This window comes from Pundamilia nyererei, unplaced genomic scaffold (genome assembly GCF_000239375.1).
Source record: "Pundamilia nyererei isolate P.nyererei 1_Seehausen unplaced genomic scaffold, PunNye1.0 scaffold00063, whole genome shotgun sequence".
Classification (NCBI taxonomy): Eukaryota; Metazoa; Chordata; class Actinopteri; order Cichliformes; family Cichlidae; genus Pundamilia; species Pundamilia nyererei.
The window spans coordinates 1748844-1768641 of NW_005187464.1; the positions used below are offsets into that span (position 1 = coordinate 1748844).

The 19798-nt window shown below is 40.7% G+C and overlaps 3 protein-coding genes across 4 annotated transcripts in view; 2 read left to right on the forward strand and 1 right to left on the reverse strand.

The window, feature by feature from the left end:
* snx24 (sorting nexin 24) overlaps positions 1-3709 on the forward strand; it is a 15210-nt gene extending 11501 nt beyond the window's left edge. Inside the window, exons 3-7 of the mRNA XM_005735289.2 lie at positions 1171-1275; positions 1413-1507; positions 1621-1650; positions 1796-1860; positions 1966-3709. Of these exons, the coding sequence (XP_005735346.1) occupies positions 1171-1275; positions 1413-1507; positions 1621-1650; positions 1796-1860; positions 1966-2036 (366 nt within the window). The 3' untranslated portion in view covers positions 2037-3709. The remainder of the gene's footprint in view (positions 1-1170; positions 1276-1412; positions 1508-1620; positions 1651-1795; positions 1861-1965) is intronic.
* A 119-nt stretch (positions 3710-3828) lies between these two features.
* On the reverse strand, positions 3829-10662 carry ggcx (gamma-glutamyl carboxylase). The gene is made up of 15 exons (XM_005735290.1): positions 10438-10662; positions 10010-10213; positions 9766-9924; positions 8208-8373; positions 8054-8132; positions 7858-7964; positions 7617-7780; positions 7241-7542; positions 6857-6988; positions 6409-6560; positions 6158-6327; positions 5942-6072; positions 5713-5860; positions 4688-4892; positions 3829-4593 (listed from the first exon to the last, which is right to left on the reverse strand). The coding sequence occupies exons 1-15, from the start codon at positions 10460-10462 to the stop codon at positions 4434-4436; spliced, it is 2304 nt and encodes a 767-aa protein (XP_005735347.1). The 5' UTR covers positions 10463-10662; the 3' UTR covers positions 3829-4433.
* A 5967-nt stretch (positions 10663-16629) lies between these two features.
* Positions 16630-19798, forward strand: part of gmcl1 (germ cell-less, spermatogenesis associated) — an 8845-nt gene continuing 5676 nt past the window's right edge. The window contains exons 1-7 of one of the 2 annotated variants that reach the window (XM_005735292.2): positions 16630-16974; positions 18172-18354; positions 18461-18584; positions 18672-18768; positions 18852-18949; positions 19047-19159; positions 19266-19331. In XM_005735292.2, coding sequence (XP_005735349.1) covers positions 18179-18354; positions 18461-18584; positions 18672-18768; positions 18852-18949; positions 19047-19159; positions 19266-19331 — 674 coding nt within the window. In that variant the 5' untranslated portion in view covers positions 16630-16974; positions 18172-18178. The remainder of the gene's footprint in view (positions 16975-18171; positions 18355-18460; positions 18585-18671; positions 18769-18851; positions 18950-19046; positions 19160-19265; positions 19332-19798) is intronic. The other variant, XM_005735291.2, reaches the window with a different exon arrangement.

Genomic DNA, 19798 nt, shown 5'->3' on the forward strand with positions numbered 1-19798 from the left:
AGATATATATAGATATAGAGATATAGATATATAGAGATATAGAGATATATAGAGATATAGATATATAGAGATATATAGATACACACACATTAGGTAGGAAGATCAAGCAAAATGGACAGACTGTGTTCTAGCTGATAACTTGAAAAGCAGCTTAGAGCATTCACAGAAAAGTTCACATTGTGTAATCTGTTTACTGACTAAGGTGGCACAAACACACAGTCCATTGTCTCAGCAATGTCATTCCCTACATTAATAGCAACAGTTATTGTGCTGTGTTGTTTTCCAAACCTGACTGATGTTTGGAAAGAACAGACACTTTTTCAAATTGTTTTTTTACTTATTAATTTATAAACATTTAAAGAATCTTTGCTAAATACACTAAAATACACAATTCAGATAGACATAGGCTATTTTTAAATGACTAATAATTACTTTATCATAGTAATAACCACACTATGGTCCCATTGTTTTGTTGCTGATTGTTCTATAATATCAGTAATCCAAAAAAGACATTTTCAAGGATTTTATTTTAAATTACTAAATATTTTCAGTTTTAAAATAACATGAAAACGTCTAGCCACAAGTTTTCCCTTAACAAGTTGACTTCAGCTCTGCCTTTATCTACAAACGATCAGAGGCTGATAAACCGCAATAAGCCCAGGAAACACCCAAAAACAGTTGCATTTGCAGCTGCAAGGAGAGTAAGGAGTTGCAGAGAGGGCATAACATACAAAAGTTTATTAGCTGAAATGTTCCAAATCAATTAACTATGAACAGCTTCTCAGAGCTAAACGTTTGTTTTTCTGTTTTCGGTGTGGTTTGTTCGGTGACCCCAAAAATAGTTTGGCATTTTGAGTAATTTAAAATATGTGAAATCAATTAAATGTCTAAACATCCAGCTTAAGTGCTTTTGCATAAAGAAATGTTATACTAGCACTTTTGTTGAGCAAAATCCTCTGCAAAGGTAAATTTGTTAGGTGAGAGAGGGTATGTAGAAGATCTTCTTATTTTTATTTCATTGAATGAGAGAGTTGACACTGTGTCAGACAGGAACTCTGAGAATGAGGTCAGACATGTCCGGTTGGTTTTCTTCTGGGCAAAATAGTTTAACTGTGCACATAACTTTGAAGCAACTGTACACATTTGTGTAACACTTTTAAATCCCTCCAGCTGAAGAAGACCATAAAGCCACCCGAGATCCCCTCGAAGCATGTGAGAAACTGGGTTCCCAAGGTCCTGGAGCAGAGGAGACATGGCTTAGAGCTCTACCTGCAGGTATTTGGACTCACATTCCCTCCACCTGTCAGGGCTGTTTGTCTCAGATATAAAGAAGTTAAATGGATTCAAACTCGCCTCTAGGATGCTTCGTTTTGGTGCTTCGTACACACTGAAATTTGCTTTTGTTCTGTTAGACTATAATTATGGAAAACGAGGTCCTTCCAAAGATATTCCTGGATTTCCTGAACATCCGCCATTTTCCTTCAGTGCCAAAAACAGAAAGTTGTGGGTGAGTGTAAACTGCTGGTTTACTTTAGAATAAAAGACCAGTTTGTGGCATTTGCGCTTGTTCCCAGGGTCGTGGAGGGCTATGTGGCATAACTTTTATTTTTCTTCTTTAAGGTCGTTTGATACAGAATCACTGGAGTCGAGGTGAGTCGTTTTTCCCTCCCATAGGTCACGTTCTTAATCTGCACTTTAACCAGTTAAAACATAAGTAACTATTTGCTCTACACTTGAACTTCACTCAGATTGATTGGCACAGACCTCCTGATTTCTCCTTCTTCCTCTCTTTTAGTAAACTTTCACATCAGCCGGTCATGCTGTTTCTGAGAGACCCCTACCTGCTGCCAGCTGGACACGGTGTGTGCACATAACATCTTAAAAGGCTTTCCTTTCTTCTCCATTTAAAACAAAAGGTACTCATTCTTTATTTGACCTATTTTTCTTTCTTCTTCACCTTTTCAGATGAATTTTCTAACGTTGTGATCGAAGGCGTGGTGCACGGAGTTTACTACCCAGATCTTCAGCCGAGGTAGAGCCTCCAAGCCGAATCTGAGGGGACGTCACTACAAACGGGATGCTTCTTTTTTTTTTTCTGCACCATTTCAGGTGTGCTTCATGAAGAACATAACACGTTAGGACACACTGAGCCCTTCACATCTTCCAAAGCAAATAACAAGAATCCATTCTTTTATTTTTGTAAGAAAGGACGCCAGGACTCAGCACATTTTAAAGCATAAACACTATATTATCCGTTTTCCACTAACAAACTCTCCGCTGTAAAAATGAAGTGAAACTGTTTGACTGGTTACTAGGATGTGTTCAAGCACAGAGGCGCATTTTCCGAAAAAATAGAGCTCGATACATTGTAACTTAACTTTATTTTGTAAAAAACATAACCAGCAAAATTCACATGGAGGATCAACTGGAATTAGAAATGTGAGGCTCATAAGAGCAACGGACCTGATTATATTCTTTTTTTGGTTTGTTTTAGTCACCCTACAGTGTATTCTGAATGACTCTTGCACTCTCATGAACTGAAAAAGGGTTAGTGTGCCAGACGCACAGGAGCATTTCTGGCATCTAAAGCACAGGGTTAGACTGAGCTTGATGGATCATGGCCTGCAAACAGGGAGGTGCCCTTCTCTATTTTATCTCCAGTGATGTGGTGTTTCTGTTTATTTCGAGCTGCCAAAAGGAGCCTGCTGTGGGAGTGCTGTGGGTGAATTCTTTTTTTTTAGGGACTGAAGAGGGTGTTTTTGCGTTTTGGTGGAGCCGACAGCGAGACGTTAGGGTGGAAATGACTGACTTTTTAAACACGCTCTGGCTGTGATATTGACGTCTTTCACGAAGTCTGTGAGAAGTACTGTAGTGTTGATATTTGTGCTAGTGAGCTCGCTATGATGAAGTGACAAAGACTGAAATATGTGCCACAGCTGACTAGTAGATGCAGATGGGAACGGTGCAATTACTTTGGCTTCACTTGCGTTTTCCGTTCCCTCAGCAGATTTTCCCACATTAAAAAAAAAACAGGGAATCTCAGCCTTTTGAAATTAAGGGTTTGCTCAGTCGTCATCTTAAACGCACACCACCGACTTAGATGATAAGAGAGCCTCCAGTTCTCAACCCAGCAGAGAAAAAAATAAGAAATGTGTGTAAAAGCTGTAGGTACACGTAGATTTCTCACTGTTTGTGCATGACTTTGCAGATCGTGTTCATTTGTTTTATGGGAACAATTTGTGACCCGTCTCTAACACTAACGCACTCGTATTAATGTTTAAATCACAAATATAATCGAGGGTCAGTTAAGTTGTGGTAACTGGAAGCATAGTTGGCGCCGCCGTGTAAAAGGGTGGTGGTTTAGCAGACTTACAGCCAGTAAAATAACAGTGCAATATGATATGAAACACAAAACTTTGTCTTTATCTTGCTGCCTGGAATTTATTTCATGTAAAACTTTAAAATCTAACACCCTTCGATGACTGGTAGCTTTTGATGAAACTTTGTCACTGGACACTCTTCGGACAGCAATTAATAACCTAATAATTTTTTTTTTTTTAACGTGACTGGACCTCCACTACACATTTATAGCCAAACAATGAATAATGAAGAGATTGTGATTGTGTGTCTTAGCAAATCATTGCCTGGAAATCCATGTTGTAGATTTATATGTATTTATATTGTGTGCCGTGTGTCATTCTGTGCCATAATGCCAGCCTACAGTGAACACTGGACGTCTGCTGTAGCACTTTATGAAGGGTAATGTGTACAATACTGACACCAATAAAAGGAAAAAGAATTCTCTATTTTCCGCAAGCTTGTCGTCAGACTCATTTCAATATCAAAATTTATTTTCATCAATAGATCTCCATAAGAAAAAAGACAGAAAATACTTTTTTCCCTTGCATCGTACCATAACTGGTTAGAACGTTAAACTGACTGAAGTATCATGAATATTTGTAAACATAATTTATCTCAAATTGTTCTAATCTCGTTGGAGCTGGCAGATGAACAGAAAAGGATCCTGGTCACTGAGATCTGTCCCTTTGAAACATAAAACCCTTCCTCCTTCAGTCACATGCTTCCACCTGCTTCACTTCTGTCATTCAAAACAGCATTAGCATTTTTGCACACACACATATGCTCCTCTAGCAAATAATGCCTGCTGTCTTTTTAAGCGCACTTATTTTTAAGAACAACCCTTTTTTTTTTTAAACGGTCATTAACAAAAGCTCTAACCACGTAGTGACTTTACATTTGGACATAATCTGAAATGTTTCAGAAGTGAAAACGGAAAATAAAAGCGCTGTGATCTCCGGGCAGTGTAGTAACAGTCCAGTAGTAATAGCGCGGACACACACTCACATTGATGGGAATGTGTGATTCAGCACCTACAGGCAATTCACCGAGTATTTTTTTTGGCCTCAGTGGGATTAAAGTTCTGCATGACCGACTTCATCTTTGAGCCGTTCGTCTTGACTGGCTTCTGCTTGAGGTTCCTTCATGTTGGCGTAGGCAACTTCCCTCGTCAGCTGCTCGAGCGGAGGCAGACCCACCGCCAGGTTTCTCATTGCAATGGCTGTCATCAAGATTCTGGAAGACAAATGTGCAGAGTTCGCGTGTTTGTTTAACTGGTTTTTCTACACTTTGTCTGCATCTGTGCGTTCTCAGAGAGCTCAGCACTCACCCTCTGCGTATTGTGTAATACTTCTTCACGGCAAAGCGCTGCAGTCGCTCCAGCATGCCGGCCTCCCTGCGTTTCTTAACTTCCTTCATCCGTCGCTGCCTCTTCAGGAACAGCCGCACAATCGGGTCAGTGGCGTTGACCTCCGAACCCTCGTCATCATCTGCAGCCATGAGAGGCTGCAGCTCGGGAGGAAGTGGCTCGGTTTCTGTGGGGTGAGACGGACTCAAGTAAAGCAGGCACACCAGGAGAGAGCTGAATGGGATTTTTAGTGACATGCAGATCAGCCATCGACAGCTGAATGGAAATAGATTGATTGTTTCATTAAAATGTAAAGTCACCTCGACTTTGTTATACACCACCAGGCTAAGCACACACCCCCACCCCACGAGTAGCATCATAAACTTTTATATATCTACAGTATTGTTTACAGTGTTGGCCTTCTTTACTGATTTTTTACTGCATTTTTTTTTGTTTATGTATTGCTACATCCTTAATGAGCTAGAGAGGCCAGTTTGAGATAGTTTGGACACGAGAAGCTGTCAGGCACAAGGAACAGAGGAATGTGAAGTGAAGGAGGACATGCAGAGGAGGAGGCAGATGATCTGCTATAGCGACCTCTACAGGGAGCAGCTGAAAGAAAAAAAGAAGGCCTGCAGCACGTACAGACATCTGCGGTTGTAACTGGAGTAGCAACTTTTGAAAGTATTCCAGCAGGAAGTTGTGCCTCGCCACAATGCAAAAACTACTCTGAAACGGCTCAGGGAGCTAAGGGAACAACTTTAACTTGTGCCTCCAAACTCCAAAGATTCAAACCCAATTGAGCATCCATGGAAAGAAAGGGGAGAACAAAAGCAAGCCACAACCTGAAGAATCCTCTGCCCTGTTTTGTGGGTACACGGGTAACCTGCACAGCACTGAGCACGTAGGTTTTCAGATCTTTTTCAGGAACCTTACCACTATTCTGTAACCCCTTAAAATAATCCACTAAAAGCTATGCAATGTGTTATTTTTCAAAGCATCTTCACCTGTTCCATTGCGAACACGCTCCTGGATTTCATACAGCTTGGTGAAGTTCTTCTGTAGTGCTGCCTCTGTGGTGTTTACATAGACGTACATGTAGCAAGAGGGGCCCTCGGACACTGTGTACACCTTATGATAAGCCCCAGCAGCTACCTACACAAAGCCACAGTAAGTTAAGTACTAAAACAAGATAAAGAGCAAAGCATGAACAGTGACAATGGTGAGCAGCTGTACCTTTATCTGCTCACCGGGCTGCAGAGTGTAGTTCTTCTTCTCCTCCACTATCTCTACATTCACCTGGCCCTGCAACACCTGGATGCTGGTGTTGCCCAAATCTTCACTCACAAAGTTTTCCAAGTGGAGACCTAAAAAGGGAAGATAACAATAAAACAACACACCATGCATGGCTTTTTCATCCAAAAGAAAAATTGTAAAAGTGAGGTTTGTAACCTGGGAAATCCGCAATAAAGACTATTTCAGTCTGATTGTCCAAACTTCCCTCGATCTCCTGGAACTTGGGCCTCCAAGGCGAGAGGTCCACCAGCAGAGGCATGAGCCATTTGTTTGGTTTGAAAGGTGACCATTCAGCTCTCACAATGTCCACACGAGGATCAAAGATCCTTAGAAAAGCATCCAGAGCAGATTTAAACCTCACCCTTTTACAATTCTGAGACAAGGCTAAAAACAAAAAGCTCTCGTACCTTTGCTGGAAGCGTTCATTGATGGACACCCAGATGTCAAAGTAGATTTCAGGATCGGAGATGTTATAACGAGGCAGGTACTGATGGAGGCATGTAGCATACTGCTTCAGCATGTCTCCGTGGTCCTTCCAGCGACGGCTCTGTGTGAACACCTACAGCAGGCAGATTGTGAATTGGAAGAGCAAGACTTTAGGAAAGACTACAATCTAAAAAGGTCAAGGAAAAGCAGTTTTGTTTATTAAAGAAACATCCATATACAGATGGAGACACTGTCGGGTGAAATTAAAGGAATTCCAAACATCACAGATTACAGTTATAACTAATGCATATTAATAATAACAATATAGTCAAAGCACTTCTGTAAGCACTAATTTTTGTTTTGTTTTGGGGGTTTTTAGCGCAGATAGCAAACGTTATCGAGTCTGACAGTGTTTCCCCTGTAACTCACCCCTGGGTTCAGATATCCAGTTTCACCCGTTTTCCTGTCTTTGTAGGTGATTTTAACGTGCTGATGGCTGCGAGAGTGAACCATCATGTCCCACGAATATCCGTACAGGCCATTAGTCCAGTTGTTATAACCCTTGACAAAAAAAAAGAAGTTTAAGTAAAGTCATAAATCACATCACCATTTTCACACTTTCAATTCACCACTGAGTGTAGTGGGGACTTGTTGATGAGTAAGCTTTCAGCTCTCTGTTGACAACAGACGTCAGAGCTGCTCTTTGCTGTTGACTCTGATTGAGCAACCATTGGTCTCAGCAGATAACTCAACGAGGGCTTCATGGATGAATGTGTTATCTGTACAAGCATTTCAAAACAAAGATCTTAGTACCTGTGTGATGAAGTGAGAGTAGGGCAAGAAGAACTGTTCCATTAAGTAAAGAACAGTAAAAATGGCTCCCAGCTTGTGTTTTAGTCTTAATTTGGATGATTTGGCAGCAGCTGGGGTCTGTCTTTGCTGAGTGTCACTGCCTTGGATTTCTTCGTAAACACAGGAAGGGCTGTGCTGGGACCCCGGTGAAGTGAGGGGCAGGACTGGCCTGAGGAATGATGGGAAATGGGCAAAAAAATTTCTTGGCCAGTCAGGGTAGCAGAAGAGAGGACTGGTGGCCAGCATTGCGTAGGGAAACATCCCTGTGGAGGATTAAGACGAAGGTAAAATGACAGCACAGAATTAAAAGTATTCCTTTAAAAAAAGAATAACTCACCAATGCTGAAGAGCTGCGAGTTCATACAGTGGAAGTAGCTGACAAAGAAAAATGCGTAAGGCCGAGTAACGTCAAAAAACAGCAGATAGCCAGCAGTCAGATCCAAAATGAGACCGCCTCCGTGCACCACCAACAGGCTTACTAACTCCACAGGAAGAATCAGTCTGATAAAGGAGGGGAAGGCATGATCAGAAGCAAATTACTGGGATAATCACAGTTAAAGGCTTCAAAAAATACCTACTTGAAGGGGTCAAACAGCCAATGGTGAGCCAGGTATGACATTGAGTATCCCTCCACCCAATCAGCATCCAACTTCTTCACTCCGGCAATGAAGTATACTATAAATATCTTTGAGGAACAGCAGAGATGTCATTAGGTGACTGATGAATCCATAAGCTGAAAAACACGTATCATATGAATGAGCTAAATAAACAAACCTGAGCTCGCAGCAGTGTGTAATTCCACAGAGGCACATGAGCATTTCTTATAGAGGGTCTCCACAGTCCATCGATGGACCTACAAAAACACACACACGGACATCAATGAAAGAAACAAACATACACTCAAGTAGATTACTAAACATCACCGTACCAGTATCTGTTGCCATCCATGAGTGTGAGCTGAAATCCAATGAGGCCGTAGAGGTAGGAGTGATTGTTCCAGGCGGTTTTGTCCAGGAAGAAGATGTACCAGTACGTGGAGAGGAACATGAGGCAGGAGAGGCGGTAGAAGCAGCCGAGCATGATGCCCGAAGCACCTTAAGTCAAAAACAACAACCACAAAAATAAACAGATTCTTATCGTTAATGAGTCTGTTTTTACACATGAATAGTATCTCCTAACTATCCTGACTCTATGGAAGCTTGTTTCCACCACTGAAAACAAAAACGCTTTTCATATCAGGTTATTTACTCAAAGTTTGAGTCAGTAAGTCAAGATTTCTGAGATAATAAGCTAAAATGTTGACTCATGGATGGCAAAACACTTTATTTTTCCAGTGGTGGAAACAAACTTTAAAACAACTCAGCTTGTGAAGACTTTTTTTTAAAAGGGAACTTTTGAATTCACAGTGAAGCCATTGCAATTAACTTTGTTGTAAAGCGACATTTTAAATGGAAATGATTAGTTTAACTAGTCATCAAGGCTATAAAGATGCTAGTGTTGCATTATGGGAAATGTAGGGCCCAGCTTCTTTTTTTTAAACGGTAACTTTTGGCTTTTTACCAGACTGACCCACCGCTCAGTGACATCACAAGCAAACAGTGGATCGGACTGAATAACCGAAGGACACTGCAAGAGGCAACTTGTTGATGTCACAGTGTCGTGACTTTATCAAGACACTAATCATTAATAAAACAGTCGTAAGCACAAAAGTGAATTAATGAAAAGTAATTTTATAAAAGTAAAAAGTTGTCAACACCACATGCATACCCCGCTTTATCTTTCTTTGACTCTAATGGGATCACTCATCACTAAAAGAAAATATTATGTTGTATTTAGTAACTTAGTTACTTAAACTTACTTCTAAGTTATTAAATGGTTAAAAGGCTGATGTTTTCTGATTTTCAGGATCTCATAACAGCAAAAACCCAAAAAATGCTCAACTCTGAGTGAGTGGTCAGGGTGCATGCTACGTATGTGCAAATCTGGCCTCTAGTTTCATTCCTTTACTGTCTCTCTCTCTCTCTCTCTCTCTGCAGCTTGTATCCAAACTCCTGGGTCCAAAAGAAACAGCCAACATTGAGCGACTACTCTGGGGGGGAAAGAGGTCCAATTTTATAGAAATCTATGCAAAATTGCTCTTCCGCTCATTTAATCTAATAACTAGTAAACACTTTTAAACTTGTTGGTTATAGTGAAAAACATGTATAACTTTAATAAGGCTGATGTGTCCCAGCTTTGTATCTGCTGTCTGTTTGCTTTCTTGCTCAATCTTTAGTGAGCTCTACCTTTTCATTGATTTAAAACTTGCAAGAGTCGGCTGGCTTGGGGAGTAAAAATGTAAGTGGAAAAATGCAGGCATGTGTTTCCCACAGAGAGCACTTCCTATTAAAAAAAAGAGAGAGAGAGAGAGACTGCATCCACTCAGACTCAAAAACAGGTGTTCTCTCAAGTCGGGAATAAACCTGGAAACACTGAGCCTGACCCACCGAGGAACATCACCACGTACACCAGGTACATCCAGTCCAGCGGCAAGGGCTGTAAGAAGTTGAAGAGAGGAAAGCGACACACGGGGGCCCCATCCAGGTACTTGAAGTCCAGGTTACTGAGACCACGTTCCTGTGTGATGTCTATGACCATCAGCAAACCTGCACAAAGTATCAAAAGCATCACAGCAGGTCTGAGACAGTCAGTATACCCAGCAGGCAGACTGTACAGGTGTGATTAGTTTACCAAACAAGCAGCGGAAGATGCCCAGAGATGCAGGATCCGTGGGGCGGTTCAGGAGAGCCACAAAGCTGTGCCAGGAAGTCAGGTCCTCCTTCTTGAAGCCAAATATTTGCTCCATCTTGCTTCTGGTGGGCGTTTGTTCACGTTTGGGAGCTTTGTGCTGGTCCTTTGCAGTTTGATCATCTCCCTCACGGCGCACAAAAGCGCCTGCAGGGCACAAATTGGTTTTTATGTTTTTATGTACTAAACACAAAATGAATTAACTCACTCACGCAGAGTCCCTGTGTGAGTTACAAACCTTCCAGCTCTCATTTAAACACTGAACACGACTCAGGCTTAGACGTTGTTTGCTACATGTTGGTCTAACTGGTTATTACGTTATTACATAAACAACAACCCCGCACGATATGCCACTGCCACAATAACCTCACCTGCCGTAGCGTCTCTTGCCTCCATGTTAGAAAAATGCCGGGTTCTGGTTCGGGACAGGGAGGAGGAGGGTCTCTCTGCTCTCCCTGACCCAGATGCGGGAGTTCTGTGCGGTCACGGACAAAGTTTACGTGTCACAGCTCCACACACAGTAGTGTGTCAGGCGGGCAGGAGGAGCAGGAGGAGAGGAGGAGGGAGGATGGGACAGGAGCGATTGGAATGTTGTGAAAGAGGTGCTTTTCGTCTATTGGCTGATTCCCACTCTGGCCCCACCCACCAGAGGGCGTTTCTTAGACGTCACATCCTGGTTGAGACTCAAGAATTTCGTCGCCCCTGAATTAGGTCAAATCTTGCTGTAGTACGTGACCGAGCGGAGCTACCTGAAAATGAGAAAACTCGGCGGTTACGTGTGTTAATGAAGTTACAAATTATAACATTTTCATGTTCTAATCTTTGCAAGGTACTTAATTAGTTACTTAATTTTAAATGTTAATGGAAGAAGGGGACAGTTCAATATGGTCTAATGTTATTTATATAGTATGTTATAATTTTTATAAAGTGTCAAACAAGAGTCTACTCACCGGTTTCTCCATATAATGTAATCATCCAATCACATTGCAGCAACTAAATGTATTTATCCAGGCAGACATGGTCAAGCCCTGCTGAAGTTAAAATTGAGCATAAGAATGGGGACGAAAGGTGATTCAAGTTTCAGAGACTGCTAAATTACTGGGCTTTTCCCACACAACTCTACGGTTTACAGAGGATGGTCTGAAAATGAGAAAATATTCCACGAGCTGCAGTTCACTGGGTAAAAATGGCTAAGAATGAGGCTGAAGCTCATTCTTAGCTGAAGCTAAAATTCAAATGGGCTTGTCAAAAATGAACAAGAGTGGATTGGGAAGAGATTGCTTGGTCAGATTACTCTAAAATATGTGTGCATGTGGATATTTTCATTTTGGGATGTGGCACCAATCCACATCCCAGAGTCTGGACTTGGGCCACTTCTCCAGCGATGTGGGCATTGTGGTGAAGCGAAAGCTGAACATGAAAGCAAAACCATCTATTTACTCTTCGGCAGAGTAAATAGATGTCTGTCCCCTGTGATGGACAGACAGACAGATGGACTGACTTTGGGTTGTGGTGGAACAAGAAATTCTCATCATGGATGTGCAGTCAACATTTCTGCACCAACTGTTTGATGCTATCATACCGATATAGACTAAATTATCTTGGGAATGTTTCCAGCACCTTATTGAATCTGTGCCGTGAAGCATTAAGACAGTTCTTAAAGCAAAAGGGGGTCCAGCCATTGACTGAAGAGGCCCGTGGCTTTATATTGTAGAGCTAAGTAGAAAGAGGGGCCCACAGGCAAGCAGCTGGTGATGGTGGAGAGAAGGAAGATATCTCTGGCAGACCCAAGCTTGGGGAAGGAGAGGCATCTCATCAAAGTGGAAAGCTAATACAAGGGAAGACACCCCTGTAATTGTGCTTGCATTTTGTGCACTGGATCGCTTTAAATTCAAGTTCATCTAGTTAAATTAGGAAGGCCGTTCATCATAATCAATTCCATAAAACCTTAGACAAAGTTTTTATTTAAAAGTACTGTTAAGATATACCTGTGTATGTAAATTTATCTCAGTATATTTAACACGTAATTTAGAACATGTAAATTACACGTAATAACACATTGCACATCTTCCAGGAAACTGTACTCTGCTACACATAATAATAACTGCATTTGAAATTATTAAATCACAACGCGTCACTATTTCATTTACGTGTGTAATTCCACCGTCTTACAGTAGATGGCGCCGTTGAGCTCAGCTGCTACATCAATGTGCTACATTGAACCGTTAGCGTAAAACCGTTAATAGATACCACCGATAGACGAAGAAGAATAACAAAAGGTACCCCTGGAATTTCAGGAGGTTGTCCTGCCAGATAAAGTTAAAATAGGATGCATAAGCTTTCTGGTTAGAGCATATGTATCACCGCCCCTCACGTGCTATAAATGCCAAAGATATGGGCACATCACTGCAGTTTTCAAGGGGAAACAGAGGTGCCCCAAGTGTGGAGGTGAAAACAGATTTGGGGAATGTGGGGATGATGTACAGGATAAATCCAGTAATTGTGGGTGGCAGCACAGGGTAAGTTATGGGGGCTGTGAAGTCAGAAAGAAGGCCATGGAGGTCGAGCAAGTCAAAGCAGCTCACAACATAAGTTACGCAGAGGCTGTCAAGAGGGTACAGAAGGCAAAGGATGGAACAGGACCGGTTTAACCAATGTCGACAGCAGATTTAGTACAGACACATGGAACTCATACAGGACTGACAGTGGAGAAGATTATTTTGTTTATTGCCTATGTTATAAATTGCACAGATCAAGTGAAACACAAAACAGAGAAAATTAAAATAACTGAAAGGAGCAGAGAGGTTTTTTGGTATTAAAGAATATCTTGGGAACATATCCAATAAAAGACTTGAAGGGGAGGGGAAAGGAGGAGGACCAGGGGAGGGGACAATATGATTATCTTACAGGGGAACACCAGAAGTTTGATTGCAAATGGACAAGAGTTTAAAGGATTCATCAAAAAATGCAAAAAGAAACCAGAAATAATCTGTATTCAGGTTATGATAGTGTCCGCAGAGATAGAAAGGAGGGTAATGGAGGAGGATGTGCAACATTTGTGAAACAAGAGATCCAATATAGAGTTGTAGCTATAGGAACACAGTTATATTGTACTTGAAATCTGATCAAGAAATGGCAGCATCAGAGTGATCAATTTTTACAATCCGGCTAACAAACTGTTGTCAGTAGAGGAACTTGGCACATATTTAAAGGGAAACGTAATTTGGTGTGGGGACTTTAATGCACACAGATCATTATGGGGTAATTATAATGATCGGAATGGAGCAGTGATTGAGGAATTGATAGAGCTAAAAAAGTATGATGGAAGTGGTACAAGAGTTAATGTTAGAACAGGTGCAGAATCAGCAATCATCTCACAAAGTGTCAGACTCGTTGGCAGGTATTTGTTCATGGCAGTTTAAAAAAAGAGACAACTGTAGGCAGTGACCATTATCCTATGATGACTGAGCTGAGTGTAGAGAACCAGGATATAGGTGTGTAGAAGTGGTGCTTCATTAATGCTGATTGGGATACATTTAGAATCAGAATCAGAAAGGGTTTTATTGCCAAATGTTGAGCAGGTTTACAACATTAGAAAATTGCTACGGTGCTTAGTGCAACACATCCTGTCAGACAACGCTTAAATAAACATAAAAATAAAAATTAAAAGTGCTAAGTAGATAGATATATACATGAATGCAGGTGGTGATCAGTGCGAAGATGGAATGATGCAGTGAACACAGTGTAGGGTCACGTGTTAGTGGTGCGAACAGTCATATGGTTATTGACTAGTATTAGAATAGTTAGTGATCAGGAAATGCAAAAGATGGATATGAATGCTGGGGTGGATGATTTCAATTATTCTATTTGTAAGGCAGTTTAGACGCAGCAAACTGGGAAATAAAGAAGACAGAAGGTATAAGGAAAAGAACGTCGTGCCGTGGTGGACAAAGGAGTGTGATAAAGTGATTAAGCATCAAAATAAAGCTTTTAAGATATTAAAGAGGAAACACAGTTTTCAGAATTTCATTGAATATAAAAGATTGCAAGCTGAGCTGAGAAGATCCATTCAAAATGCAAAGAGTGACTTCTGGAGGGGTTTTTGTAATTCAGTAGGGAGGGAGACAAAAATACAGAGTGGTTGGTCAATGATTAGAAGGATGAATGGTATAAAAAGGGAGTATGGATATCCAATATTGAGGGATGGAGAAGCAACAGCTGTAAAAGATGAGCAAAAGGCAAATCTGTTCGCAAAACATTTGTTAAAATCCATAGTTCAGAAAATGTTAGTGAAGAAGGGCGAAGAGGAAGAGAAACATAGAGAATAGGGAATTACTGAAACAGGAAGAAGATACAGATGATTTATTAAATATTCCTTTTACAAAGACAGAATTGAATTGAGTGCTTCAGAAATCCAAATTATCAGCACCGTGAAAAAATCAGGTTTGCTATATCTTGATAAACTATCTCAGTGAGTCAGCTAAAGATCTTTTATTAGAATTATATAACAGAGTTTGGGAGGGTGGGAAAAAGCTGTTCCAAACCGGGAAGGAGGCAGTGGATGTGCCCATACGTAAACCAGGAAAGGATGATACAAATCCAGAAAGTTACAGACCTATAGCTTTAACATCTAATATCTGTAAAATAATGGAGTGAATGGTAAATGAAAGACTAATGTACTATATAGAAAGTAAAGGATACATATCTAAACATCAAAGTGGTTTCAGAAGAGGGAGGAATACAGTGGATCGAGTATTGTGTTTGGAACATGAAGTCAGGAAAGCACAAATAAACAGAGTGTAGTGGTGCTGTTTTTGACATAGAAAAAGCCTACAATATGATGTGGAGAGAAGGCCTTAAAGTCAGGAAATTGGGTATCAGTGGGAAGATGTTCAGATGGATAAAGAATTTTTTTTTAAGGGGAAAACAGATGCAAGTGAGAATTGGAAGGATTTACTCGGAGAGGTATCCTGTAGAAAACGTTACACCTCAAGGGAGCATTGTGAGCCCTTTGTTATTTTCTTTAATGATAAATGTTGTGTTTAATGACATAGAGGTTGGGATAGGGTTTTCGCTTTTTGCAGATGAAGAGAGGAAATAATGTAGAGTTTATTGTATTATTTATTGCATTGTATTGTAAAAAAAAAAAAACTGCAGGGAGCAACTGGAAAAGTTGAAGAGTGGTCATTTATGTGGGGTTTTAAATTTTCAGTTGATAAGACCAAGACATGTTTTTTTACAAGGAAAAGAATTGGTGAGGACGTCAAGCTTAGGTTATATGGTCAAGAAAGAGTGAGTAAATTTAAGTTTCTTGGATTGTAGTTGGATGAAAGGGTAACATAGGCTGTACACATTCAGAAAATGGTGGATGAATGTAAATATAATGAGGTGTGTGTGTGGGGGGGGGGATGGATTGGGGAGCGGATAGAAAGTCTTTGAGGGCCATATACACTGGATTGGTCAGATCGGTGTTAGATTATGGATGTGTAGCATATAATTCAGCAGCAGACACAACTCTTTTGAAGTTAGACTTCATTCAGTATCAGGCACTAAGACTCAGCACAGGTGCATTTAAAGCAACCCCAACAGCAACTTTACAGGTAGAGATGGGTGAGATGCCACTAGGAATCAGAAGAGAGCAGCTAACACTTAATTATTGGGCAAATCTGCAGGGCTGTGGACAGGATCACCCAACACAAGAGGTACTGAAACCTTGTTGGGAGAAAGAAAGGCAGGAAACAAAGAGCTTTGAGTGGATTGTGGGTAGAAGAGCAATAGAACTTAAACTGGATCAGTTCAACATCAGTCAAAGAGTGCCGTTACCAGCAACACCGCCATGGATACTTCCTGATTATTGGAAAAGAAGAAGGGGATAGGGCAGTTAATTTAAACTCCCATACAGCACAGTGTCGCCACTCAGAAAATAGAGCAGATATCCTAACAGAGGTTCAGCAAACACTTTACAGAATACACATGATGGGGCTTACAGTTGTGTTTTTATGGATTTCAGCTCATTACAAATTTCCCACGTGTGGGACTAATAAAGGTTACCTTTATCTTAACTTATCTTACTATGGAGTATAAGCAAATGAAATGGCAGATAGAGTCGCGAAGGAAGCCACAAAACATGGGGAATTTGACCTGGCTATTAGCTTCAGTCAGACAGAGATAAAGAGTATTGTAAGGCAAGAAATGAAGAAAAGATGGCAAAAACAGTGGGAGGAGGAAAGGAAGGGATGGTGGTTGTATAAAATTCAAAGGAGAGCAGGAGAAATGAGAACCACAGGAAGGAGTAGGAGAAAAATGAAACTAGATCTTATTGATTTACTGCAAAAGGACTCGAAGTAACAGTTATCGGGCCTTATTCCAGTTTTAAAAGAGAGTAAATTGCTTGGGAGGATTTGAATTTTTTGTTTATTTGTTTTTTGAGCGACGCCCCCGTCACACTCCACACCAGTTGGTGGCGGTAATGCACCATTCAGTTGTTTGCAAACTGCCAATAAAATTTAGAGGAAGAAGACGACGACGACGAAGAAGAAGAAGAAGAAGAAGAAGAAGAAGAAGAAGAAGAAGAAGAACAAAAAAAAACAGCCTCAGAAATTTTTAGTTACACATCATCTGCTATCTTTGACTTTACTTTCGCTATAATTTAGAAAAATGTAACTTGAAGCAGAGGCAGATGTGCTGTCTGGAGACCTGTACGGAGCAGCAGCCAGTCAGAATAAGCGCTGTTACTGTTTTTATACACGATTCTGGTTTGTGAATGTGGCAGCTAAGCTAGCTCTGAGGCTGGATCGCCTCTTATCTAGCTCGTCAACGTTTGAGCTGAGATAATCAGCCGGTGTTTACCGTCCACATTAACACGTCACACGTCTCCCTCTCAGCCTTCTCCCTGTCATAATCAGCAGGTGAGTCAGCCGAGTCGTTGTTTGGGTGATAAACAAACTCGCATCAGACTCTGTTGTGGACACTCTTCGCAAACTTCATTCAAGGCTTCGTTATGTCAAATATTTTGTGCCTGTATTTTAAAATATAAAACAACAAGGCCACGTTTTGGGCTTATTTAAAATTAAGTCGAGATGTGATAGTGGCTTACTGTTAACCAAGGAGTGTGCCACTTGCTTTTTTCTGGATATCTAACTAGTTACATGAGGGCAATGTTGGTGAAAGCTACAAAGGCAAGTGTAGCACAAGGATTAAGGAAAAGTGGTGTGGTGTATCAGTCTGTTGCTATCATAATAAATAATGATGTTCAAGCATGTGTATTCATTTCACTTCACAGTCAAAATCAAGTTATACAAGTTATGCAGGAAAGCGTTTCTTCCTTATCTGCCACAAAACCTGTTTTAGTTTCTACTTTTATTTAAGCTCCTTATTGAGTTACACTCATCTTTTCAAATGGTGATATTATTATTTATAATTTTATTTGTTGGGAATCTTTATTTTATTCACGTTTTTCTATTTAATTGAGCTCCTAGTCTTCAGGAATAGTTCTCCAGGCTTCTTGAAGGACATTCAAAGCTCTTCTTTGGATGTTGGCTGCTTACTTCAGTGCTGTTGATGTCTGGGCTCTGGGGGGGCTGATCTATGACTGTGTGATTTTCTACCCAGGTATGCTTTTACTGCATTGGCAGTGTGTTTCATTGTCATGCTGAAAAATGAAGCTGTTACCAGTCAGAAGCTTTTGAGATGGTATTGCACGGTGGATCAAAATCTGATGGTACTTTTCTGTGCTGGCATTTAATTTTCAGAAAAACAGAACTTAGAAAGACATTTGTAAAGCCTGGAGAACTATTGCTCAGGACCACTTTAACAATGCCGAGGTCGTCTGGCTCACTGAAAGCAAAGCATAAAGAAATGATGGCAGCTCAAGACTTTTGCACAGTACCATATCTGTGGATTTCTTTGACTGTTGAGCAAAACAGGCAGTTTGTCTGGATGCAACCTGTGGTGTCTTGAAATTTAATGTGCTTGCACGACAATTAAACATTTACTTAATGCAGTAGCTAAAGTACCACTCCAAAAGTATTGATTCTGATGAACTGTGAAACTACAGTATACATAACTGACTTGATATTTTTGATTGCTTTATGTCTCTTTGAAAGCACAGAAATGGGAATTCTGGGCAGCAGGTTTCAGCTGTCCTCTCAGGGACCAGAAGAGGCCACAGAGGGCACAAGTACCAACCGCAAACATAACTGCGAGTGTAAGAAGAGGAAACGAAATGCTCAGTGTGACTGTGACAGTGATCAAGAGGAGGATGATGGCATACTCGATACACCTCGCAGGCAAGTCCAGCCAGTTCAGAATCAGATATCTTTAAGTTGTCTGTGTTTTGTCTTACTCTCGTTTTTTTCTGTTGTCTGGTTTTGTTTTTATGTTTTCCTCGAGCAGGAAGAAATTAAAAAGCACATCAAAGTACATTTATCAGACCTTGTTTCTGAATGGGGAAAACAGTGACATTCGTATCTGCGCTCTGGGACAGGAGTGGAACCTCCACAAAGTGTACCTCTGCCAGGTAAAACAAACACACACGCCGAGGCATCTTCAAAGCAGCCAGTGTTACATTCTCTTGTATGAGTTATCATATTCCTGCACTTTACAGTCGGGGTATTTCTCCAGCATGTTCAGCGGATCCTGGAAGGAGTCCAGCATGATGGAAATCAACCTGGAGATCCCAGATCAGAACATTGATACTGAAGGTGAGAGTCACAGAAAACGGATGCTAACTGGCCTCCTTTGTACTTGTACTCATTGGCTGATGGCTTTGTACATCCCTGTGTAGCTCTACAAGTTGTGTTTGGGTCCCTGTACCGTGATGATGTTCTGATCAAACCCAGCAGAGTCGTCAGTATTCTTGCTGCTGCTTGTATGCTACAGCTGGTAAGTACGTGTAAAAACAAGTCACTGAAAGGTGAGACAGATATCTGTATTTTGAATGATACCAAATCTTAATAAGTTTTATGGTCTGTATTCACAGGATGATTTGATCCAGCAGTGTGGCGAAACCATGAAGGAAAACATCAGTGCAAAGACTGTGTGTGGCTACTATGCGTGTGCTAGCATCTATGGCCTGGATTCAGTCATTAAAAAGTGAGAATGTTGACATGATTGGGTTGTTTATGCCACATAAGAAAGTATGTACATGTTTGGAAATGCTTACATATATATCTGTGTGTTTGTGTGTCTCTTTCTGCAGATGTCTCGAGTGGCTTCTAAACAACCTGATGACCCACCAAAATATCGACCTGATGAAAGAACTTGGGTGTGTTTGACTGTCAGAGTAGCTTCTCTGTTCATGAAATAACAGAGTTAGATTTTAGAGTTAGATTTGTTTATGGAAACTATATTCAGAGTATTTAATGAATACTTGTAAATTTACCTTCATACTATACAAATTGTCCCCGTTTCAGACTCTTTGATTACTTAAATATAAATTACTTAATCTAAGTACCAGGTTTTACATTCTTTTTTTTTTTTGGCATTTTTTAGCCCTCATTACCAAGAACAGGTGATATCCACATGAAAAACACATTTAAGCTTTGTTTGAAAACTGGAAACCCATCAATTTCACACCAGCTCTAAGGCCGCTTTTATGGTCACCGTGCACCTCGTCACAGGTGGCGCATGCCTGAAATGATGTTGCATCTGCTGGCGCTTGCCAGCCGTGCATCTCTTGATTTTTGTAATTGGACGTGTTTTTACTGCCATTTTAATTATATTTCGGGACAG

What these genes read in the sequence shown, in the direction of transcription:
- ggcx (XM_005735290.1), bottom strand. Translation starts at nt 10,462, where the DNA reads ATGGAGGCAAGAGACGCTACGGCAG. An exon ending in GTACGTGGTGATGTTCCTCG is followed by an intron (nt 8,374 to 9,765) that starts GTGGGTCAGGCT and finishes TTTTGACTTAAG; the next exon opens with GTGCTTCGGGCATCATGCTC. An exon ending in ACTCTCACTTCATCACACAG is followed by an intron (nt 6,989 to 7,240) that starts GTACTAAGATCT and finishes TTTTTTGTCAAG; the next exon opens with GGTTATAACAACTGGACTAA.